This window comes from Pteronotus mesoamericanus, unplaced genomic scaffold (assembly GCF_021234165.1).
Source record: "Pteronotus mesoamericanus isolate MK-2021 breed Mesoamerican mustached bat unplaced genomic scaffold, CSHL_Meso_final contig_116, whole genome shotgun sequence".
In the NCBI taxonomy this organism is placed as follows: domain Eukaryota; kingdom Metazoa; phylum Chordata; class Mammalia; order Chiroptera; family Mormoopidae; genus Pteronotus; species Pteronotus mesoamericanus.
The window spans coordinates 8,605,609-8,628,644 of record NW_026555027.1 but is presented as its reverse complement, the minus strand read 5'-3'; the positions used below and the strand labels follow the sequence as shown (position 1 = coordinate 8,628,644).

Sequence of the window (23,036 nt, the reverse complement as noted above, 5' to 3'; positions counted from 1 at the left end):
TACAGTGTGACCAGCTGCCTCCGGTCTCCACCTCCCCGCACAGCGCCCCCTCGCAGCTCACAAACACAGGACACACACGCGCCTTGAGCTCCGGGCAGCGGTCTGACGTTTAATGCGGAATTTACACGGAGGTACGCATCACATCATACGGGGCACGTGGTCTGGCTACATGTGTGAAAAAGCACAGCATCCTTGTCTCCACGCAAGAGCGAGAGAGGGTTTCCATGGTTTATCGGACACGCTACTCCACCAAAGAAAAAGTACAGTACCCGTTTCTGTATAAGAATATATTATTTAAAAGGCAGTTTAAAAATAAAAATTCTGTACAGCATCATGAATTCCTTTTTTTTTTTTTTTTTTTTTTGGTATCAGTGAACAAAGTGGTTCTTAGAAAACGTGGTCGTGCGGTGTCAGGTGGCGAGGATCCGCTCTTCCCGGGGCGACAGACTCTCGGTCGGGCGGCCGGGCCCCGAACACCCGCGGGCGCTCCTGCTTCCGTCAGGCACGGTCTGCTCGGGAGGGGAAGCGGCTACGGGTTTGTTTTTGTTGGGACTAAAATGTGCAGGTGATGATGCACATGGCATAGGATTAGACACAGACTACGTTTGAGAAATGAGGCCACCGGACATATTGCTGAACATGTTTAGGCAAAATAAAACAATACTGATCCCTTTTCCGAGCCATTCAAAACTAGGAACTGACTTCAAAACTGGAAGCCAGCATTCACTGTGTGCTTCTTAGGCCCCAGCGCTCTGCTCGGTGAGTTGCTGACTCAACAGCAGTGAGGGGGTGATTACCTTTATCTGAGACTCGGGTTCTGAGGCTCAGAGAGTTTGAGGGGCCTGTGCACGTCACTTAGCTTGTAATTAGCAAAGCCTGGCCCCACAGCCTGGTTTGTCAGCTACTGGGGCCTCCGCTCCCCTTACAAAACCAGACCCAGGCTCTCACGCCCGGCACCCTGAATGCTTTATAAAGTGAGAGTCTCTCAAATGGCCCCTTAGACACACATGTGGTGTAACCTTATTCTTCGGCAGAATGGGCAGGTGTGCCTTCCGCATGGGCTGAGCTGAACGGCAAATGACAAGTGCACGGGGTCACGACCGCAGCATGCTGGCTAACGCTTTCTTCGTGAAAAGCTCTAAGGAAGTGTTTTCCTTTAGAAGTGGTACACATGCTAATCGTTAACCTTTCTCTATTAACTAAAGCATGCCCCTTCCTTCAGAGCCTGATTCTAATTATTATAAACAAGGAAAAAAGTGTCACTTATTTAAAAATATTTGGTATTCAGAGTTCCTCCCTCCCCTCCGTGTTCCAACCCCGCCTCCGTGTTCGTGGGAACTACTGAGCAACCCGCGCGGAAGGGCATCACCTTCACTTTTTTTCACATTTCCGCTTTTCTCCCTCGACGTGTCAGGGCCCCCACCTGTCAGGCTCTCGGTCTTCTGTAACCAGGACAGAGCACAAAGAAGGCAAAAGTCAGGCTCCGGGACCCTGAGTGACTGTCGTCTGCTCACGAGCTCCCTGTTGGCTGAAGGGGCTAAAACGTGAAACTGAGACCAACGTCTACAACCTCGTTGTGCCAGAGCACACGTGGGAGCTGCTCAGGTGCCGCTCTGCACACCAGCCGCCTTCCCTGCAGTGGGAGGTCTCACCCAGCGCGGTCCCTGCCGGCGCCTGGATGAGGGGCTCACAGCATACACAGCCCCGGGGACAGGCGGAGTCCACGGCCCTCCTACCTCCGTTTTGGGCCTGTCCCTTCTGGGCCCAAAAGGTGCCTGGGAGGGCCCCACGGGCTCCCTCTGGGTGGCCGGGACTGGGACTTGGAGACGCGAGGCCTCTTCCAGACAGCTCGGGGACAGCCCAGGAGAGTCGGGGCCCCATAGCTCCCCTGCAGGGGGCCCGGGCTGGGGGACGCCTCTCCTTGCGCCTGTTGCCTGTATCGTTTGCTCTTAAGGTTTTAGCATTTCAGGTCCTGTCTGCGACCTTCTGCTAGAATCTAACTAGAGGGGTCGAAGTGGCTGGTCTGATGGCCAGTGGGCTCCTAAGTGTTTACTGAGCACCTTCAGTATGTCCAGCATTGCACCAAGTGGGTTGAGAGAGATGAGAGCAACACCGGACAGGCCTCAGCGGAGTGGCAATGGCAGCTGGGGACACCGTAACGGGGGAGCCCTGGTTGGAGTGAGCAAGTGAAGAAGAGATGGTGCAGGCGGGGGCCGCTGCTGGCGTGGGGTGGGGTGAGGCCAGCCAAGGCCAGACGGGGCCAAAGCATGAGGCACAAGAGGGTTTCAGGCTGCACCAGGGCCCCTGGAAAGGGGAGGCCATACCTGGGGAGCTAGAGGTCAGACAGGGAGGTCCTTGGCGGGTCCCAAGAGGCAGGGGGCCCTGGCGCAGAGATCTGCACAGACCAGCTCGCAGGCTTTGTGGAAAGCCTCTGCGCCCGCTCTGAGCCCACGAACCATACCAATCGCCAGGGGGCTGTAGGGGTGACCCTCCAGCCGCGCCTGGTCTGTCTCCCTGAGCCCCGGGAAGGGTCGCGCTGCGCGTGTGAGTCCATGGCCTGGGCTGGGACACGGGTGGCGGCTCTTCCCTCGCCAGGGGGGCTGGGCGTCTCTTTCCACCGCCCTCTCACTGACCGAGGTCAGCCCCGGGGCAGGAGAACGCGGGGCTGGGTGCTGCCCTGGGGGGATGGAGGTGCTGCGGACGCTGACACTCGGTCGCGAGCCGGGCGGGCAGCCCTGCTCCCTGACTGGACTGCTGTGGCTTTCCCTCGGGTGGGAATGAACGCCGCCCAAGGGGCTGCCGCAGTGGCGCCAGCGGTGTGGGCAGAGCCCTGAGGCCTGAGGAGGGCCGTGCTCACCTCTGTCCCGGCGTCGTCCATCTGCTTCAGCTCCTCGTATCGGTCTCTGGATTCCCACAGGGGCTGCAGCATGCTTTCCTCAACTGCTGGGAAGAGCTGGAGGGGGACACAGGCTCGGTCAACCGCCCACCATTGCAGCGAAAGGAAACGTTTGGGGAAAAACAGGTGGCAGGTCCTGTATCTCAACGGATTGAAAAGGAAATTGGCCTCCAGCCAAGGGGTGCCGCCCGCTATGGAAACCAAGGTGACCAAGGAGGTCCTGATGCCATTCGCTCAACGGCTCCTGGAGCCCCTCGCGCCTGCCACCTGCCTACCTATCTCCAGGGTCCCCGCTGTCTCCTGCTGGTCATGGGGACCCGGCAGAAGCCAGTCCTTTCCCTCTGCCTCCCATGTCCCCCCACCCCGACTGTCCACGCTGCGGTGGCCACAGCGCACTCCCCCACCCTACAAGCGCCAACCTCACCCACGAGGCCCCTCAGAGCCCCAGAGCCCAGAGCGGACTTGGCTCTGCCTGCCCTCCAGCTGGACAGAGGGGCTCTGACCTCCCGTCTGTCCTCCTGCTAGCCGGTCCGTAGTCTCCGAGGCTCAGCTCAGGAGGGCCCCTCCCCACTTGGAGCCCGCCCAGCCCTGCAGCCCGGGGCGCACAGCTCTCTGCCTGGAACACTTCACGTGCTTCTGCAGCCGTACCTCTGCCCCCGCTGCAGGGGAGGGCAGGGCCCGCTGGCGCATCGGGGCAGCAGGCACTAGCGCCGCTGGCCGGCTGTGGCCCACAGCATGTGTGTGCAAGACTGTGCACAGCATGTGTATATCTTGTGCACAGTGTGTTTGTGGGTGTGTACAGTGTGTGCGTGGCTGTGCATTAGTGTGATTTTCACTGTCACGTCATCCAGCATGTGGTGATGGTCACTCACCTTGGCCACTGTCTCAAACATTGGGATCAAGACAAACTTGATGAACCCTATTTGGGCTGTGGCTTTGGTCACTTTGTCCCGGTCCATGAAAGGGGCCACGGGAAGGCCTTCTGACTTCTCGCGGTCGCTCTGGGGAGGGCAGCAGACAGAAACATTAAATAAAGAAACATCTATGGAGGCCGGGGTACTTTGAGGGGCACTGTTGTTCGGGGAAGAGAAAAATGGGCTACTATAGCCCAGAACCAAGCCACTCTGTGTAACTTGGCAATAACAATGACCAATCATTAGAACAAACGGTAACATTCTGAGTGCTAATAAGGTGTTCGCTAGGTATGCAGGGCCATGCATCGTGGGAAGGGGACAGGCAGAGGCTAATCAAGTGGTCACAAGGACGCCCAGTGGCAGACACAGCTTGCAGACCCCCCCGTTCTGTGTCCCCTTGGGATTCCTCAAGCTGTTGTAGTCACAGCTTATTATCCTTTCTGGCATTTTCCGGGTTGGGCCGGCCTGGCCTTCTGTGCCAGCGCTTCCCCCGACGCCCGTGGGGACCCCCCTGCCTCTGCAGTTCTCCTTGACCTTCGGGCTGCTAGTCTGACGCATCCACCTCTAAGAGCAGCTTGGTTAGTGGTAAGAGGTGGTGGTTTTACAACTTTGGCTTTTCCAGGTTTCTGCTGTCTTTCACGTCTCAAATTACAACCTCTTTCATTTTGGGCGTGCGCCTGCTGTGAAGGCTTTCTGGAGGCTGGAGGAATCTCCGCCACTCCATCTGTGAGTCCACTGGGGCATGTCTGTCATGTTCACACATGGACCTTGGCTAAGGGGCTAACAAGAGTGACAGGAGGCTTGACTGCTGTACATAAAACGTTCACGTAAAATACTCTCACCTGCATAAAATACTCTTCTAATAAGCAGTCCACCCAAGGCTCTGCAACTTCCATCGGCCGCACCTCGTTAGAGATATCACAGCATTTTATCAAAATCATCTTCAGCTGGAAGAAGAGATGTGGCATCAGGCGATGGTGCACGGACCAGGGCCCATCGCTGCTCGGGCGGGACTGGCCGCCTGGGAGAGGAGGGGCGGTGGGCGGTGCTGGCCACGGGGGCTGAGCTTTGCTGCCGCCTCCCAGGCTTGGCCAGGTCACCTGTGGTGGGTGCCCTGGAGGTCTGCCTCTAGACCTTCAGCCCAACGGGGGTGAATGGGGGTCACTGCACCTCCAAAGGCTCAGAATGTTTTCCTGGAGGGCTCTTGAGGGAGAAAACATCGCATTTAATCCAAGGACGTTCTGTCCCATGAATGTGCATTGTAAAGTTCAACAGCGTCTTCTTGATTATTGAAAATACACAAAGAGTGTAGAGAGGCATTGTTCGTGATGAATAACGCAGCCACTGCCGTCAAGCTGCTATATTACTATGATCACGTTGCCTATGGCGTGAGCAGATGATTCCATGCTTTTTTCTAACCAGCTTGGGAACTCACACCTGAACGCCCCAGTCCTGTGTCAATGCCTGGACATACGTCTCACCTCCAGGTAGCCCTCTGATTACCTCTGAAGGACCAAGGAAAGAATGTTCACGTATCCAGACCACTGGTCGTGACCAGACCTCCTCGCGTCTGACTGACAACCATGCTGGACCAATCCTAGGGCGAAGGATGCAGAACTGATCTTTGCAAGAATGTACTTTTTGCCTTAAGAACTCTTAGCTTTTCCTTCTCCTTCAGGGTGCTTGTGGGTTTCTGCCCAGCTGTGTTTCTGGGTTGCGAGCCCTAGGACCTTTGAATAAATCTTGATTATTTATTTCTAGCCAAAGCTTCCAGATTCTGAGTTCGTTTGACATAAGGAAGCAGAGGTTAAAAGGGTAATAAAAGATAGCGTTGGGCCCCCGGATGACAAAGTGGCACATTAGAAACATAGGCTGAAGGGGACCCTCATGTAAAAACAGGGAGGGCATGGCCTCGGCACCCCAATCCCCCCGACACGAGTGACAACTGCAGCACTGCCTGCGGACCCCACACCCGGGGGGACTCGATTCCTCCTGCCCCCTCCAGCCCCGAGTTGGAAAAATCGCTCACAAGTCAGCGGTGGCCCTAGCGTCTGCCCTCTGCTCCCAAGCCTGGCGTCTTCCCTGTGCTGGCTGGGCCTCTCGGCCCGTGGATCCTGGCCCAAGCCGCCACCCTGCCGAAGCCCCCTCTTCCCCACTGCGCCCTCCCAGGCTGCTCTGGCCCCTCTCCAGTCTCCCCGGGCAACCCAGCCCCCAGGGGTGCCCCCGCAGCACAGCCCCGTGCCCAGCCACATCCCGTCTGTGTGCTTCCCCTGCTGGGCGCATTTCTGGTCCTCCAAGCCTGGCGAGGTTTGGGCGGGCAGCGGGTCCTTCAGATGGAGGCTTGTCAGGCCAAAGGATTCAGCCAGAGCGTTCACACCTGTACGAGCCTGGTGAGTGCCCGTGGGACTGGCTGTGGCCCAAATGACTGGTTCTAGGCCCAAGTGACCGTCACCTGGAATTGCCAGTGTCTGAGGCACAAGTGTTGGCTGCCACTCAGGGTCTGAGGCTGACTTGGTATGAAGGACCACGCGGGTTGTGCGCCTCAAGTCTGTCTGGGCTGGCCTTCTAGGGTGGGGGCCTGGGGAACGTGACTTGGCCAAGGACGGCTGCATTCAGCTCACCGTCTGGCACAACGTCAGCTGAACCTCGAGGTGGGCACTGCCTTCCAGGCCTTCCCTCATCACCCTGACCTGTCGCTTCCCGGGAGCCGAGCCAGACTCTTCTTGTCTCCTGTGTGAGTGGTCAGGCTGCAGCTCAGGGGACACGGCCCTCGACGCCAGGCTTGGGGGCCAGGCCATGCCGGAGGGGGCAGAAACAAGGCCTCAGGCCTGGGCCACTGGGTCCCCAAGTTGCCCTCCAAGGGGCTGGTATCCAGCGTGTTTTTTGGGGCTGTGCCTCTGTGGGAGAGCCAACTTTATCCTCAGGAAACCAAAGCCAGATGGATTGCCTTCACCTGCTCATTATCTTCAAATCAGACCGAGATGGGGGATGAGACACCGCTGCCGTTAGCCACGAAGGACAGGAGAGGGGCCCGGCCAGGCGGCTTTCCCTGGCTGGAGGGCGGACTCTACTGACACCTCACTCAGAGACAGGGTCAAGAATTTTGGTTTCTTGGTTTCCAGTCTGAGCTGGAGGGCAGGACTCGTGCACCGGCGCCCCTCCCCCAAGAGTAAAACAAGCCTACTTACAAGGGTCATGTGCTCCTCGTTGCTGTAGTCAAAATTCTCCATTTTTTCTTTGAAGGAATCCATGATCTCTGCGTGCCGTGCCATGTCAGTGGCGAGGATTAATGTGATCATCCCCTGAGCAGTGAGAGAGCAAAGCATGAACTCTGGGCGCCATCCCAACGATTTCCCGGTGAGCGCCGGCTGGCACGAGCCCTCTGCACACGCCATGTCGTCCGGTGCTCATGCCAACTCCATGTGTGTGTCTGAGAATCACTGCCCTCGTTTTTAGATACAGAAACGGAGACTTGAGGCGGCCGAGGGAGCTGCCCAGCCCACAGCGGGAGAGGAGAGGGCTGGATCCAAACTCAGGTGGGAGGCTGACGCTTGCCAGGCTGTGCCCATGAAGGAACCGCAGCTGCACTCCAGCCTCCCGGGGGGATTTACTTGTGGATGGCCGGCTGAGCCAAGGACAGATGCTTCCCCTCGCTTTAGTAACCTGGACATATGGTGTGTCCCTTTCAGGTCTTGGGGAAGGCCAATGACCGATTTTCCAACAGTATTTTTTTCCTATTACCTGGTCTGTGTGTGATTATATGGGCATCTGTTGCTTGGGGATGACGGCATTCTTCTATTTATAAATTTGTATATGAAGAATGCGATGAGTTTTAAATGTAAAAATTTCATTACTTTGTTAATCAAATATTGGTTTAAAAGTGACATAACTCAAAACCATGACCGTCTGACCATCCATCCGTCCAGTCCACTCATCCACCCATCCATTTATCCATCTAATTTGTCCGTCTGTTGGTCTCTCTATCCACCCACCCGCCCACCCACTTATCCCGCAAACATTTACAAACACACCTCTGTCCTGAGTATGGTGTGCTGCTTTTTCGAGCAAATAAAGCCACAAGCATCAAATACAGAACTCAAATCAGCTAATACAGGTCACCCCCAGCGTATTTTGGGGTAGGGGGTCATCACGGGCATTTTGAATGGTGCAACTGTGTAAAAGTGAAGGATCTCTGCCCATGAGGAATTAGCCCTCAAAATATTCCATGACAAAATATTGTTAAAAATTGGGACGCTTGAAGTTGTTGCAGAGGCTGCTTATACGAGCCTTGTTTTTTGGGATTCTTTTTTCTTCTTGTTCTGAGTGCTTCCTTATGTGCCAAATCATTGATTTGATTCTTGGCTTCTTCCACTTTACTGTTGATTCCCTGTACATTGTTCTTTATTTCAATTAGTGAATCCTTCATTTCTGACTGGACCTTTTTTATGCTGCTGAGGTTCTTATTAAGTTCCTTGAGCATCCTTTTAGCCAGTGTTTTGAACTTTGCATCTGATAGATTGCTTATTTCCATTTTGTTCAGTTCTTTTTCTGGAGTTTTGATCTGTTCTTTAATTTGGGCCATGTTTGTCTCCTCATTTTGGCAGCCTCCCTGTGTTTCTTCCTATGTATTAAATAGAGCTGCTATGACTCCTTGTCTTGGTAGCATGGTCCAACATTAGCATCATAGGGGCGCCAGAAGGAGAAGAAAAAGTGCAAGAAATTGGAAATCTATTTGAAAAAATAATGAAAGAAAACTTCCCTTACTTGGTGAAGGAAATAGACATGCAAGTCCAGGAAGTACACAGAGTCCCAAACAAGGTGCATGTAAAGAGGCCTATGTCAAGACACATAATCATTAAAATGCCAAAGGTTAAAGATAAAGAGAGAATCTTAAAAGCAGCAAGAGAAAAGCAGTTAGCTAGCTACAGGGGAATTCCCATAAAACGGTCAGCTGATTTCTCAAGACACTTTGCAGGCTAGAAGGGATTGGCAAGAAGTATTTGAAGTCATGAAAAGTGGGGACCTACAGCCAAGATTACTCTACCCAGCAAAGCTATCATTTAGAATTGAAGGGCAGATAAAGAGCTTTCCAGACAAGAAAAAAACTAAAGGAGTTCATTGTCATCAAACCATTATATGAACTGTTAAAGGGACTTATTTAAGAAGCTCAAAACTGTGAACAATAAAATGGCAATAAATACATCTCTCTCAACAATTGAATCTAAAAAACAAACTAAGTAAACGAGAACAGAGACAGAATCATGGATACAGAGAGCATTTTGATGGTTGCTAGATGGAACGGGGGTGTGGGGGAACTGGTGAATAAGTGAAGGGATTAAGAAATACAAATTGGTAGTCACAGAATAGCCATGCGGATGTCAAGCACAGTACAGGAAATGGAGTAGCCAAAGAACTTACACGTGTGACTCATCAACGTGAATGAGGTGTGGGGGTTGCCTGAGGGAGTGGGGGGTGCAGGGTGGAGGGGGGCAAAGGGGGAAAGATGGGAATAACTGTGATAGCATAATCAATAAAATATAATTTAAAAAATTGGGACAACTGATTTTACTCTCGGAAAAAGTCTCGTGTGAACATCAGTAAAGTGTTTTGAGGCAGGACAACCCTGTGTCCCCACGGGGGAAAGCCGGGGGAAGATCCCGGCTGCGGGGTAACGAGCTGCTCCTCCAGTCAGGCACCTCCTTCCCGGGTGTGGGGGGTGCCGATGCTGAGTCTCAGGGGCTTTGCTTCTCCAGGTTGTTTGTATTCCAGGTCTCTGGGTGGCCTTCAGGGGCAGCAGCCAAGGCAACGTGGTCTTTAGGATTTGTCCGTTTCCCCAGGGCTTATCAGAACACCCTAGGGCGTGTTGGGTGGCTCCGTAAACACAGGAGAGAGGCCAGAACGTCTGGAGATAAGGAGAGAATTGCACCAGGAACCAGTGATTCAATGACAACAGTGATTAAGCACTGTATTTAGTTCTGAAGTTCCTGGAAGAGGGGACAAGTGGAGAACAATGGTTTACAAAGCTGTTTTCTGATAGAGTGAAGCTTTATCAACTCTCCAGAAGGGAGGTGTTTTCCCAGCACTGGATTCTAGACTGTTTGTCAGGTGCCTTTTCAAGCAAGGCCATGGTGACATCAGATGGGTGAGGTTTTCGTCCACGGAAGGTTGGAGCGCAGCTCCTGCCCACACTGGCGATGGCTCCTGTATGAGTGTCCTGAGACTGCCATGCACACAGCCTGGTGACTTAGAAGAACAGAAAAGTGCTCTCTCAGGGTTGTGGGAGCCGGAAGTCTGCAATTAAGGCGTCAGCCTGGCCCTACTCCTTCTGAGAGTTCAAGGGGGGGGCCCTTCCCGCTTCCAGCTCTGCTGCCTCCAGCATTCCTTGGCTTGTGGCCACAGCACCAGTGCCTTTGTCATCTCATGGCCTTGTTGTCCATGCCTGTCTCTTCCTCTTCTGTCTCTTCTAGAGACACTTATCATTGAATTTGGGGCCCAATGAGATAGTCCAAGCTAGTTTTATCTAGAGATTCTAACTTAATTACAACTGTGAAGACGCTTTTTCCAAATAAGGTTCCATTCACAAGGTTGGAGGGTCAGAAGGTAGACACACTGTTTTTTTTTTTTTGGCAGGGGATTGTCTACCATTCAACCCACTATATTCCTCCAAGAGATCACCCTGCTGTCTTCCTTCTCCTGCAAATGCCAGAGGGCAGAGTGCAGAGTTGGGTTCTGTGGGATCTTCTGTGTGAAGGTGGTGCTATTTGCGGTGAGCTGGCAGTGTCTGCCTCAGGTCAGATGGCGCTCTTACCTTCCTCCCAAAGTGCCCTGAGAAATGGTTAAGGTCTCTCATGTGGTGAGGGCAGCAGGGCTGACGGGGTCACGGGGTGGCCAGGGAGAGCAGTCAGGAGCTAGGGGACAGTGGTCAGGGCTCTGACAGTTTGGATGCGGCGGGCGTGTCTGTCTAGGGCCTGCCATGTACTCATTGTGCTCCCTGGGCAAGTTACCCAAGGTCTGCAAGCGTCGCTTCCCCGGCTATGATGATGGAAGGGCTGATCTCAAAGGGTGAGTTCAAGAGTGGCTGTGACGTGCTGTTGGTGGAATCCCATGTGCACGTGCCTGGGCCGTGCACCTCTTGCTGGGGTGCTGCGTGGCCTTGGAGGCAGTGGGAAGGAGGGCTGGTTCCCCAGGATCCCTGGTGGGCACAGCTGTGACCGGGAGCCTTGGCCACTGGAGAGGGCATTCTCCTGTGGCCACGTTTGCTGTTTCCCCCCAGGTCCCCCTTTATCTGCAGTTGAGTGCTCTCCCCACGCACCTGTCTGATCTGCTTGAACCCGTCTGGCTGCACGTTGGAGAAGATGTTGCATTCGGGCTGAGCGAGGATCTGGAAGGCCACGGCGCAGTGGTGGTTCTCCAGGGGCGAGATGTCATTGTAGCGGACGGCCAGCTCCGTGCGGGCATTGATCTGGTACCTGGAGTGGGGGTTGGGAGGGAGGGGCCTCAGGAGCCGGCACTCGCAGGCACCTGTGAGTTGGGGCCACACGCTGACGTGTCTGAGTGGTGCCCGTAGGGCTGGAAGGCAGCTGCACTCTGCCCGTGCCAGGACCCCACTTCTCCTGGCTCCCCTGGCTCCCTGCTGTCCCTTTAACGAGACAATCGCAAGGTTTTAGGGTCCCACCAGGTGGACAACCCCCAGAAATCTCCATTTCTCCCTGCTGCGGTGCCCTGAAGGTGACCAGGTCTTTTATCACTGCACCTTGAAAAACATTTCAGTATGTGCAAAGACGTTTGGGAGACCAAGAAGATGCTGGGGTGCAGGCCCTGTGCTGGCCCATCACCGAGAATGGGCAGCGGGGGAGTGGAGGCCCACAGGCTTCCGCACCTTGGAGTCCACTCTGGTCCTGACAGATAGTGGCAAGGTTCTTGGGCATATTTGGGGTCATCGTGCACACAATAAACTCGATACCCAAATGCACACATTTGATAGAAATAAGCAATGTGTCCTGTGAATGCAAACCAACGCCATGCACTCTGTGTTTCAGCAGTCAGGTAGCGGAAGCTCTGTGCCTTCGCCTGCCCCGCCCCCTGCCCCCCAGGTGGGAATGGATCAATGTTTCAGCAAAGCTCCCGCTGCCCGCCTACTCATCTGAACTCCACCCGCCCAGTCCTAGTCCTCGGCCTCGTCCCTCCTGGAAACACGCTGCGGAGGCTGCTGTGTGGGAGTGAGATCCAGACAATGAGGAATGGTGGGCTGCTCGCCTTCTGGTCCACACGGGGGCGTGAGGCCCGCCTCCAGGGGGAGGGAGCTTCCAGTATTGGGAGGGCTCTAGGCTTGTGTGGAGGCACAGTCTGGAGCCAGGACCGCACATGGGTGTGGCATCCTCTTAGGGTTCTGTAACCTTGAAGGGTCCTGCCCCATGGTGGCCCAAGGCCATGGGCACAATCCCACAATGGGGAGCTATGTCCTATGGGGACCCCCACTGACAGCTCTGACATGGGACTGGTCTGAGTATCACACTGAACCAAGTACCCTCAAAAGTCATTGTGCACGTACGTGTTGTTGTATCCCGGATGGTCCAAATCGTGGCAGATGGCTGCGGTCATTAGGATCAAGATATCCATCTGGGAAAACTTCTCCTGGGTTAGAGAGGCGGCATGGGGTGAGGTGGCGGTGGAATGGGGCGGGAAATGAGTGAAATGGGCAGGATGAAGCCCCCTCCAGCCCCTGGCCTGGTGGGAGAGGACCCGCCCACTTTCTGGGGTGGGGGGAGGAGGGTCCACTTGCTCACTGTATCAGAGGAGCCTCGCCTAGGAGGCGCTGACATGGACGGGCTGGGGGGTTTCCCTGGGAGGGTGGGGGGCCGTCTCCCTGAGCGGAGTGCTGCTGCCCCCTGGAAGTTCTGGGGCTCCCCTTGAGACCCACCTGGAGCCCGCAGAGCCAGATCATGCTGTACATCATCTGGGCCACGCAGAAGCAGTGCCGGAAGTTGTGGAAAGGGTTGTTCCTGTAGTTGTCGTGCACGTAGAGCTGGGAGACGAGAGGGTGCTGACCACCCTGCGGCTGCCGCCCATCCTCCTCTCCAAGGCCCCGCGCCTGCTGTTTTGGACGCTCCCTGCCCACCCCGTGCCTGCCCCTGAGGCCAGCAGTGCTCCTGCGCTTACTGAGGGCAGGGACGGGGCGGCCGCAGAGGCGGGGACGGGCGCGGGCCTCTCCAGGCTTTCACCCGGGGCCCGTGGCCTCCAGCGTTTCGGAGGGTATCCGAGGAGCCGCACTGGGACAGGAGGCTGAGGGCTGAGCTGGAGGGGTCACACGAGGGCCTTGGATCCCCAGTCACCATGAGACCTTTAACAGGTCTTTAATATTCGGTTCTCAGTAATATTTTATTTTCAAAAAGGTCTGCTGCTAAACACAGGCTCATACATGCACACACTCACACATTCATATGTGTACACATGCACATTCACACACACACACACACATGCACATACTCATAAACGTACACCTTTCCACAGGCTTGTGCTCACACATGCACACACACACACACACTCATGTTCTCACATACTCATAGGTATGAGTACCTACAGGTACTCATAACACGCTCACACATACTGATGCACATGCTCACACGTGCACTTTCCCCACAAACACACATACACATTTGCATACGCTTATGCATGTCCTGCTTTAGCACACGCTGCTGCACTTTTCTGCTCTGGGTCCTCACCGTTTTCTCGCTCACGGGAGCGGGGGCTCAGGGGTAGAGTGTGCCGTGGGACATACAGACTGGCCAAATGTCCTGGCAGAACTCTCAAGGACGCCCGGTGCCATCAGGAAGGTGCCCAATGGTAACTCCCGTGTAACTCGATGAAACTACGTTCAAGAGGAACTGGAAGGGGCTGCCACTTACCAGCCACCTCTTGAGTGTGATGGGGTTGATGCTGAAGTCCCTGACCAGGCTGAGGTCGTGGTACATGTGTTCCAAGCAGCTCAGCATCTGTGGGCACCGGGTTGGAGGGCGGCAAAAAGGCGGTCAAAAGCACGTGGGCCACCGGCCCCCACTATCCTGGGAGAGGCCCACAGGGCGAGCTGGGCAGCTTCTCCAGGCCCATCCCCGGGGTGAGCCCTCCCAGCCCCCAGTCTCCTGAGAGTGAAGCCTGCTGACTGAGGGGGGCTCAGGATCCCCCAGAAAGATGGGAAGTTTGAAAGAGCAGTTGGCGTTCAGAAGTCAACGGAATGGTATGCAAGTAGGAACAACGGCAAGCGACTGGGTGAGACGGAGCAGCGACGCCAGCAGGCCCGCACCAGAAATGATTCTACTTCTTTCCACCCCGGAGACACAGTCTCGGTGGGTCAGCATCACAGTTTGAGGGTCTGGGACCTGCTCCATCGACCACAGACCTGAGGGCGAGGCCTCACCCAAGGAAAGGCCCTTCCCTTGCCTGAGGTAGGGGAGAAAGAGCTGCCACGACCTACCGCCCAGATGCGCTCCACTGTGCCCCCTGGGGGCCCGCTGGGGCCCATGTCACTATTTAATGTGTTAAAGGCAGAGTCTGGGAGGTGAACCCCTCCTGGGTAGACCTCCTCCCAAACCTTACTTCCCTGGCTGTCTTCTAAATGAGTCCCTGCTCAAGTGGAAATAGGTTTTGTTTTCTGTCACAAAGGGGATTTATTGTCACTGTCATAATCTATTTAAATACCACTCAGAGCTTTGGAGCTAATTAAATGAAGGAAAAAAAGTTATTTTAAGACTAAGTTATTTTAAATAAATGAAAGTTCGACAAAGTGAGCTTTGCTTTCTGGGATAGCAGGTCTTGGATGGAGAGCCCAGGGAGACAGAGATCTGCGAAGCAGGGACAATTAAGATGTCACCTGGGGGGCAGCGCATGACACCAGCGAGCACTCCTCTGCCCAGGGCTGCCACCTGTGCCCTGCCTCTGTCTCACCCGCCAGCTGCCCCGAGCCTGCACAGCTGCGCAGGCCCTCAGGACCGAGGGCTGCGGCCGCCACCCCTCGCCCCGCCCCACCAGCCCAGGCGCTGCTCCAGCCGCGCTGTGAAATTGAGCCGAACGAAATGTCTGTTGCAAAATCAGAGTCCAGAGTTGGAGATGATCAGCAGACGAAACCACCTGGTGCCACTTCTGCGGCGGGTCTGGAGCAGGAGTGACGTGGTCGTGCATCTGTCCCCAGGCCGGCAGCTGGGACACGTGGCGCGTCCCAGTGGGACGGCTGGATGATGGAGAGCGTGGAGGACTCAGAAGCTGACCAGGGCCCAGCCTCGGAGCCCAGTGCTCGGCAGAGGCGGGCACGCTGCTCTTCCCAGCAGCTTGCCAGGGACAGCAGTCACATGAAGTCGTGGACCTCTGGTCCATGAAGGGGGAGTGCAGGGCTGGACCCGGGCGAGGCTGGGCAGGGTGCTGGTCCTGCTTGAAGGGAGAGAGGTGAACCGTTGCCACGGGGGCTCTACCTTCTCGGGGTGCCAGCTGCTCTGTGGGTGGCCAGGTGCTGGTTAGGGGGCCAAGTGAGGTGTTTTCAGGTGTGACCCTCTTGGTTGCTCATCTTTGCTGCCTATTGTCCAAAATCCATTGTGCCCCCAGGTTTGCAGAGGTCCAGGGTCCTGTTTTTGAGCATCTCTGGTTTGTCACCGCAGGCAGCCGGGTCCTCTCTGGAAGCACCAGAACCCTCACCAGTCTCTCAGTGCCGTTGAGATGTGCAGGTGGGAGCCCAGGTTGGCAGGTGGCCACGCAGAGGCCGGCCACCTGCAGGGAGCTGCCTGGTGCCCCCACCCCCTGCCCTCAGGGCTGCTGTCCATGCGGCCGGTGTGTACATCCACCCCGCGTGTTGGAGGGCAGGGATGCGGCCCTGCCATCACAGACGTGTGAATCTGTCACCCTCTCGAGGTGAGGGCGTGTCCCCTCTCTGGTCATGTAGGCCTGAGCTCGGACACGGAAATGGCAGCGAGTGCCCGCACAGGTGCTGTGCCCTCGGCGGCCGAGGCTTTGCTCTTGCTCCTGGTGGGCTGAAGTCAGAACGACGTCAGGGGCTGTGATTTTTCTAGACAGTCCTAGTAGTGGGGTTTGCCCACCTGCTGGGAGCAGGGGTCTGCACGTTCTAGGCTGTTGTGTCCACTTGCCCAGGGACAGGCCATCCTGGGCCGCCTGCTCAGTGGGAGCCACTGAGACCAGAGGTCCTCACACCGTTTTCGTTTCTCTAGGCCGCGCGGCCTCTCACAGCTGGTCCCTTCGTGACGGGGCACTGATCCGGCACTTAAAATGCCTCCTGCTCCCTAAGAGCCATGCTCCCACCCTGCGCGCCACTTGGTGGCTGGGTGTTTTGGAGCACGCGTGCCATCTGGGTGGATGTTTCCTATGGGGCAGTCCCTTGGACACAGGCCGGGCCTCTCAGCGCAGCCGGGGGTGGGTGCAGATGGCATCTGTGGGTTTTGGGTCGGCACTGCCGAGGTGTCATTTGCTGGGTGTGAGTGCAGTTCCCTCAGGAGGGTCTTAGCGCCCTGGGCAGCGGGCTGGTGCTGGCGAACACCCCAGTGCAAAGCCCCTCTGCCTGCGGCCTGCAGGGGTGTCATCGCTGCCCCTCTTGTCCCTGTGGGCAGTCGGCTGGGGGCAGCTTTTCTGCGATTCTCTGTTATTGGTCACCTGGAAGGAGACTGCAGAGTTTGGTGGCCTGATGTCTGTGACGAGGGACTTTTTATGTTCTTGAGGTTCGGAAAGAGAGGGGTATGACTGATCTAGTAGGTAACTAGACCAAGCCAAGGAAATCTCTATTTTTGTGCTTTCCCAGCAAAGGGAAATTTTCAAGAAACATCTCACGGCCAGAGATGCCTCACCGTCCCAGATCCTGTACATGCGCGTGTCCAGGGCCGCAGCCGCCTGTGCAGACACTTTTTCCCAGTACGACTCTCCTGTAGAAGCCCGTTCTTGAAGAGCTACTTCTCCACAGCGCGGGGTGTCTGTGGGCAGCAGCTGGCCAGCTGCGAGGGTGTTTGTGGGGACCCCAGACAGCCCACCGGGGACGCATGACGATGCCGCAAAGATGCTCCCTGGCGGGTAGCACCTGTGGCCAGGACCCCAGGGTTTGAGGCCCCTGCACTTGACCACCTGCCCCTCTGTCTGACACCCTCTTCCTGAGTTCTGTCTCCAGGGTCTCCCTGAGTTTACCAACAGTGAGTTTAACTAAAACCTGGAGAATCAAGCTGAAAAAACAGAAAAGAGCAGAGAAGAGAAAAGCGATGGGGGAAGCGTACCAGGGAGGCCCCCTCAAGTCCTGGGGATGCTGGTCCCACGAGGCCCTTTGCTCACCTCATTGGGCTCCCAAAGCCAGACGTCGAAGGTCGGCTTGCGCAGCGCCTCTACGGTCTCCGGGGAGAGCAGGTACTAGGAAGGACAGGAGGCGGCATTAGCCTCAGTGCTGGGGCAAAGCCCGTTACCTCTGGTGGACGGAGAATGTCTTTTCCTGTCCCCCGCCAGGGGCACCTGCATACAGACTTGAAGGCTATATTCTGTGAGAATTGTGGACGGGGCAAACTCTAGGGACAGGAGTCCCATCGGTGGCTGCCCGAGGCACGAGCACTGGGCATGGGGGGCGCATTCTGGGGAGGTGGAAACGCTCCACCTCTTGATTGTGGTGGACGTTATGTGACTACACGAGTTTGTCAAAATTCACAGTACTCTGCACCTACAGAAGACGAACTCGCTGCACGTAAGTTACGTCTCAATAAACTTGACTTGAAAACAATACAGTAAAGTGAAGTCAAGGGAAAACATTTACTTGGTATAAACTCAAATAATGGCTCAGAAGCTGCTTTGCGTTTCCTTTTTGGAGGGAAGCCCGTCCCTGGTTGAGCTGTGAGCCAAGGTGGGTTCTATGGGCCACCAGAGCTGGGGTTCAATCGTCATAGGAAGCAGAAACTGCAAGTTTAGACATAAAACTGTCATGGTATTCTCCTAGGTTTTGATTTTTAAAAATTTTTTTTGAGAAACTGCAGCAAAACACTGAAACCCTTTAGTTTTGACCTAGGCTGGGCCTTGTGACCCTCTGGGACTGAACTTGAGATTTGGGTCCAGTGTTCACAGAGGAAATACGCTCGGGTCTCTGCAGAGCTCGTATGACCTGCAGGATCCCAGCTCTGCGAGCCCAAGCCCGAGTATTAGCTCTAGTGGGTGTGGAAAATCAGCCTGGCCGGCCATTCCCTCATCAGCTGGAGGAACTGTCCCTGGGGCGGGGGGCCGCCACTGTGAGACCCTTCTTTTGTACTTGTTCGAAGATGCCCCTCCCCAGTTCCCAGGGCGCTGCTGCTTTCCGAGGACCCAGGGTCTCTCGTAGCTGTGAAAGCTTCTGTGACAGGAAAGCAAAACCTCTCATTACAATGTTTGGTTCAGGGACAGGACATCCAATAAAGCAGATGTTTAAAAATTTACTTAAAAACTTAGTTCTTACCTCCTGCTCTGGGACCGCTTTGGCTACACAAATGTCAAAGAGAAAAACATTCTGCCAATGAATAACAGGTGTGTTCAGTTCCGCAGCCTGGGGCCAGGGCGGGGGACAAATACGCAGAACTTGAGGACCTGGGCCTGTGCCCTGTGCCCTGGGGCTGTGGACGCAGATGTGGCTCCTTCGGAGGCAGAACTGCGCCTTACCTTGGGGTAAGGGGGGACATCTCGGCGAGGTGTCAACTTCCTGTTGTTATCCAGAAAACTATACTTGCAGGGACAGCTGGTCCTAAGGGGGGAAAGCAAAGGTCAGTCTGACACTGTCGCTTTGGTCCTGGCGTTCACATGGGCGGCGGACAGTGGGGACCTCCTCAGAGCAAAACCAAACAAACAGCCCAAACCAAACCACAGGCAGAGCCCACAAGCCCTTTCTGCCTCATCTGCTGTGGGAGGACAGCCATAAAGCCAGTGCTGTGTCATTGCCGCCCCCAGGGACCCCCCAGGGACCTCCGTGGATGACGCTGGGGGCTGGGAAGCATGCCGCCTTTGTCACAGACAAGCTTCTGAAAACCTGGCAAAACCCTTCGTTCTAAAAAATTCACACACGAAAGGAGGGAAAGTAAAATTTAAAAGCATCTAAGTCCCTACTTCACCCACTTCTTTCCTCTTACATCTCACACCCTGGCAGTACCTCCTGCTGTTTGGGGTGTCCTCCCGGATTGTCCTAGGCATGGGCATGCCTGGACAGCCCTCGTGGTTTTAAACAAAGATGGAATTGTACAAGTGTACTCTTTGGCAAGTAATATTTTAAATTTAATTTAATTTTTAAAAAGTTATAAAAAGAGTGGGGGGGGAAGGGAAGGATGGAGGGAGAGAGAGGGAGAGAGAAGAGAAAGAGAAACATCAATTGGTTGCCTCCAGCACATGCCCTAACCAGGGACTGAACCTGCAACCTAGGCATGTGCCCTGACCAGGAGTTGAACCTGCAACCTTTTGGTGCACGGGACATCACTCCAACCAACTAAGCTACGCCGGCCGGGCTGGCAATTGGTTTTATTCACTTAACACATCACAAACTCATTGAGTTTGTTTCACAGAGACCACCTTCGTTAAAACCAAGTCCTTCTCTGGCACCGCAGAATGTGGCCAAACTATGTGTCATCAGTCCAGCCCTGAGATAGACCTCTGGGGAGCGTCCAGTTTTTCCCGTGACATACTGTGGACAGATGGATCTGCCCTTGGGCTCTGTGTTCTCCATTATGCAATGTCCAGGCACACCAAATAAGAACAGGACAAAAGGGGCCACGTGTGTTCTGGGTGGAAAGTCACCCCTGATATCGGGGACAGGGTGCCGGCCTGTGGGGCCGTACGCAGGGGCTGGACGTGGAGGGCCGCCCCAGGAGATCTGGCCACCCCGTGGCCCCTGCCCCGCCTGGGGACCTTAACTTTCTTGGGTATGAAAATGCTCTTCATCCTCCTGCTGACGGGGAGCACGAGGGGGCGGGGGGAGTGTCCGCACACTCTCGTTTGAGATTCCCAGGCTGGTAGGCAGGGGGCCAGCACGCCAACGTGCCACAGCGGTGGCTCGTGCAGTTTGTAAATAAAGTTCCACCTTCTGGGAGAGCCATTTAATACTGTATAATAAGAACGATGAAGAAACCCGTATCCTTTAAGCCTGTATATCTACTCTGGGGAATTTATCTTAAGAGAGGAATTAGACACAAGCAAACAGCTCTGTGCACAAAGGTATTCCTTGCTGCAGTTATCTGTTGTAGCAAAAACACTGAAGCAAACGAGAAGCTACCTAAATGGGCCCATGTGGGAACTAATTGAAACCAGTGCATCAGCAAGATGGATTGTCATGTGATCTTTGAGGCAATTAAGAAAATGATGTGAAGTGAGGGAATTTTGCATGACAGGGGAAAAAGAAACGCTGCATACATACAATAGGTACTGGACAGGAGAGCCAAAATATTCACCGAAGTTCGAGGGGACAAGGCGAGTGGGCAGCGGGCCCGCCCTGTGCCTTCTGGAAGCCTGTGTGAGCCGGATGTGGGTTAAAAGCTGACCTATTTAGCACTCACAATGCTGTAATTGACAAAAGATTACAACACAGTAATTATTACTTTTTTCAAAACTAGATGCCTATACACCAAAAATCATCTGGGAAATCGGTGCCCCGGCTTCAGCTGGGGGCACGGTGGCGGCTGTCCTTGTGATTCATGCCCCTCAGCAGTATAGCCCGATGGTTTTACACAGAGGCTATGCTGCTTGCAAACTCAGAATCCTACATCAATTTCTTTTTGAAAGAAGAGCCTTCAGCATTGTGCCTTGGCGTGCCGCTACCCCTCCCCTCAGCCTGACGCTTACGGAAATCACCCAAGCTGCCCGTGACAGCTGGCTGTGGAGGGGCTTTAATAACAGTCACAGAAGGAACCAGTGGAAGGTGCCACCAAACCATTTCCATTGTAGCCTGTGAAGGAGAAACGCGCTGTACACATTTCTGAGCGCTGAGGAACTTGGTCTGTGCGCCCAATAGACAGTGTCACCGGTATCTCTTCTGCTTTTTAACCCCTTTTGTACAAACATCCACACACGTGCCGTCCAGGTCAGTTGTGTGCATTTCCCAGGAGGGCTGTGGGTGCTCTCACCAAGCAGGCCGGCCCGACTCCCGGAACCCAGCTGCTCCCTTGACAATCCCAGCACAGGGCGCCCGCTGGGTGCCTGGCAACTCATGCCAGGGCCTCCCCACCTCGCCAGGCGACCCCGCCTGCTCCCTCTGCGCCCTGTTGCCATGGGAACCAGCATCCTCCAGCTGACAGAGCAGCTGACATGGTGCCTTTTCTTTGCATTCTGTTTGGGGCGTATTTTTGCTTTCATCTCCTGGGCTCTCAGCTTTCGCTCCCCTAGAGCTCAGTCCATTGGTCAAGTCCATTTGTTTGGGACGAAGTGGAGATTACAGACCCCCAGTGCCCTCTGATGCCACCCGCGTTTCTGCAGCCCTCCCCTGCCTGGGGTCAGCCGGCAAGCGCCATCCACCCTGTGCCCTAAATTCGAGCAGGCAACTGGACCTCTGCCCTCGTGAGGGGGAAAAGACCAGAGAAACCCCCAGCTGTGTGTCTCTGGGGAGCGCAGCCTCTCTGAGGGTGTCTGTATGCCTGCCAACCGCCTGCCTGCCATCCACTCTCTGCTGCTCCCGAGAGGAAAGAGAGGTCTGGGGCACGCAGACCAGGGTCCCGAGGCCCTGCCAGGGGGCTGTGTGTGGGTGGGGGTGGCTCAGCACTTCAGGCTCGTTAGCCATGGGTGCCTGGGTGCAGGGTGGGGCTCCCCGGCCCAGGGGCCTTGTTCTCTGCGCCCTCCCAGAGAGGCAGAGGTGGGTCAACATCCCCCGCAGAGCGGCTCAGAGGTGCAACTTCTCCCCTAGAACCGCAGGGAGAGTCCCATTTAACAAGCCTGGTCCCAGGGACGCCGAAATGCTACATGGCACCCCTGCACAGTTCAAATGGAACCCCGTCATCGACAGAAGAGAGAGCGCAAACCGCGCGCTGCTCGGCTTCTCGGTTTGCTTCCCCATAAAGAAAAGGGAAGGGCTGTTCCCTCCAGCTTGGAAGGTGCTGCCGGGCTCCTGGGCCAGGGCCCAACGTGGGTGCTGCTGCTCTGGACTCAGCCTGAGCCCACGACTCTGGGCTTCTCTGTTCTAAACGTGTCAGCGATGTTGGAGACGTCCCCCGCCCCCAGCCGGTTCTGCTTTTGATTGAAGAGTCACATCGAGGCGTCTCTCGTCTCTCACCTCTGTGGAATGCTGTGGAAGCCGCTTGCTGAGAACGCCGCCATCGGAGGCGGTTAGGACGCGGGAAGTCTTTTCTTCGGATCCTGGAGCTGTGAGCTCCAGGATGTGCTTCTCGGGGGAGGGCGTGCAGAGGGGCCCGCACTGAGGGGCCAGCACCCACTGCCCTGCAGTGCAGCCCCGCCCGCTCCTGCGCAGGGCCTGCGGGTGACCGACGGCTGTCTCTGGGTCCCAAGGCAGGCCTCCTCTCCGGTGCTCAGAAATCGGGTGTATCTTCCCCAATGTGTGTTGTGGGGTGAGTCGTATCTCACAAAAGCCACGTGTTAAAGTCCTAGCCCCAGATCTGTGAATATGACTTCATTTGGAAATAGCGTTGTTTCAGATGTTGCTAGTTAACATGTGCCTAACTGGAGTAGGGTTGGCTCTAACTCAGTATGGCTGGTGTCCTTTTAGAAAGGGAACATTTGGACACAGACACATACAGGGGAGGCAGCACGTGAAGATGGCCGTAGAGGCCGCAGTGGTGTCTCTGCAACGTGGGGAACCGCAAGGATTGCCGGCACTCGAGGCTGGGGAAGGCCTGGGACAGAGATTTCGGGGGAGCGCAGCCTCACCAACACCTCGATTTCAGACTTCTGGCCTCCAGAACTAGGACAGAACAAATTTCTATTGTCTTAAGCCCCTGAGTTTGTGGCATTTTGTTATAGCAGCCACAGGAAAGTAATACGACTTGGAATTTTGTTTTTCCCTTGCAGTCTGACCCGTAGGACCAGTGCACACTAGAGAGCCCAACCGGAGCGCCCCCCGCACCCCGTTCCTGCCCAGCTTCTATAAGACCGGGAGTGGGGGGAGGAGCAAGGGCGCCTGAGGACATTTAGTCGTTTGAGGAGGGACGAGAGGCTGAAGAACATCTAGCGTTCTGTTCTGTGGGCTCTGGGGATGAAACCTGTTGGGGGTGGGGTAATGGCCACAGAGGCGGGAAGGAGTCCAGGGGGAC

General features: G+C 55.4%; 1 protein-coding gene across 2 annotated transcripts in view; it reads right to left on the bottom strand.

Annotated features, from left to right (window-relative positions):
- Nucleotides 1-373: 373 nt before the first annotated feature.
- Nucleotides 374-23,036, bottom strand: part of PDE9A (phosphodiesterase 9A) — an 80,720-nt gene continuing 58,057 nt past the window's right edge. The window contains exons 9-20 of one of the 2 annotated variants that reach the window (XM_054576272.1): nt 18,460-18,541; nt 17,122-17,196; nt 13,716-13,802; nt 12,731-12,835; nt 12,362-12,444; nt 11,123-11,279; nt 6,999-7,112; nt 4,653-4,757; nt 3,769-3,897; nt 2,858-2,953; nt 1,370-1,442; nt 374-509 (exon numbers count right to left, since the gene is read on the bottom strand). In XM_054576272.1, coding sequence (XP_054432247.1) covers nt 499-509; nt 1,370-1,442; nt 2,858-2,953; nt 3,769-3,897; nt 4,653-4,757; nt 6,999-7,112; nt 11,123-11,279; nt 12,362-12,444; nt 12,731-12,835; nt 13,716-13,802; nt 17,122-17,196; nt 18,460-18,541 — 1,117 coding nt within the window. In that variant the 3' untranslated portion in view covers nt 374-498. Of the gene's footprint in view, nt 510-1,236; nt 1,443-2,857; nt 2,954-3,768; nt 3,898-4,652; nt 4,758-6,998; nt 7,113-11,122; nt 11,280-12,361; nt 12,445-12,730; nt 12,836-13,715; nt 13,803-17,121; nt 17,197-18,459; nt 18,542-23,036 lie in introns of those variants that run through there. The other variant, XM_054576266.1, reaches the window with a different exon arrangement.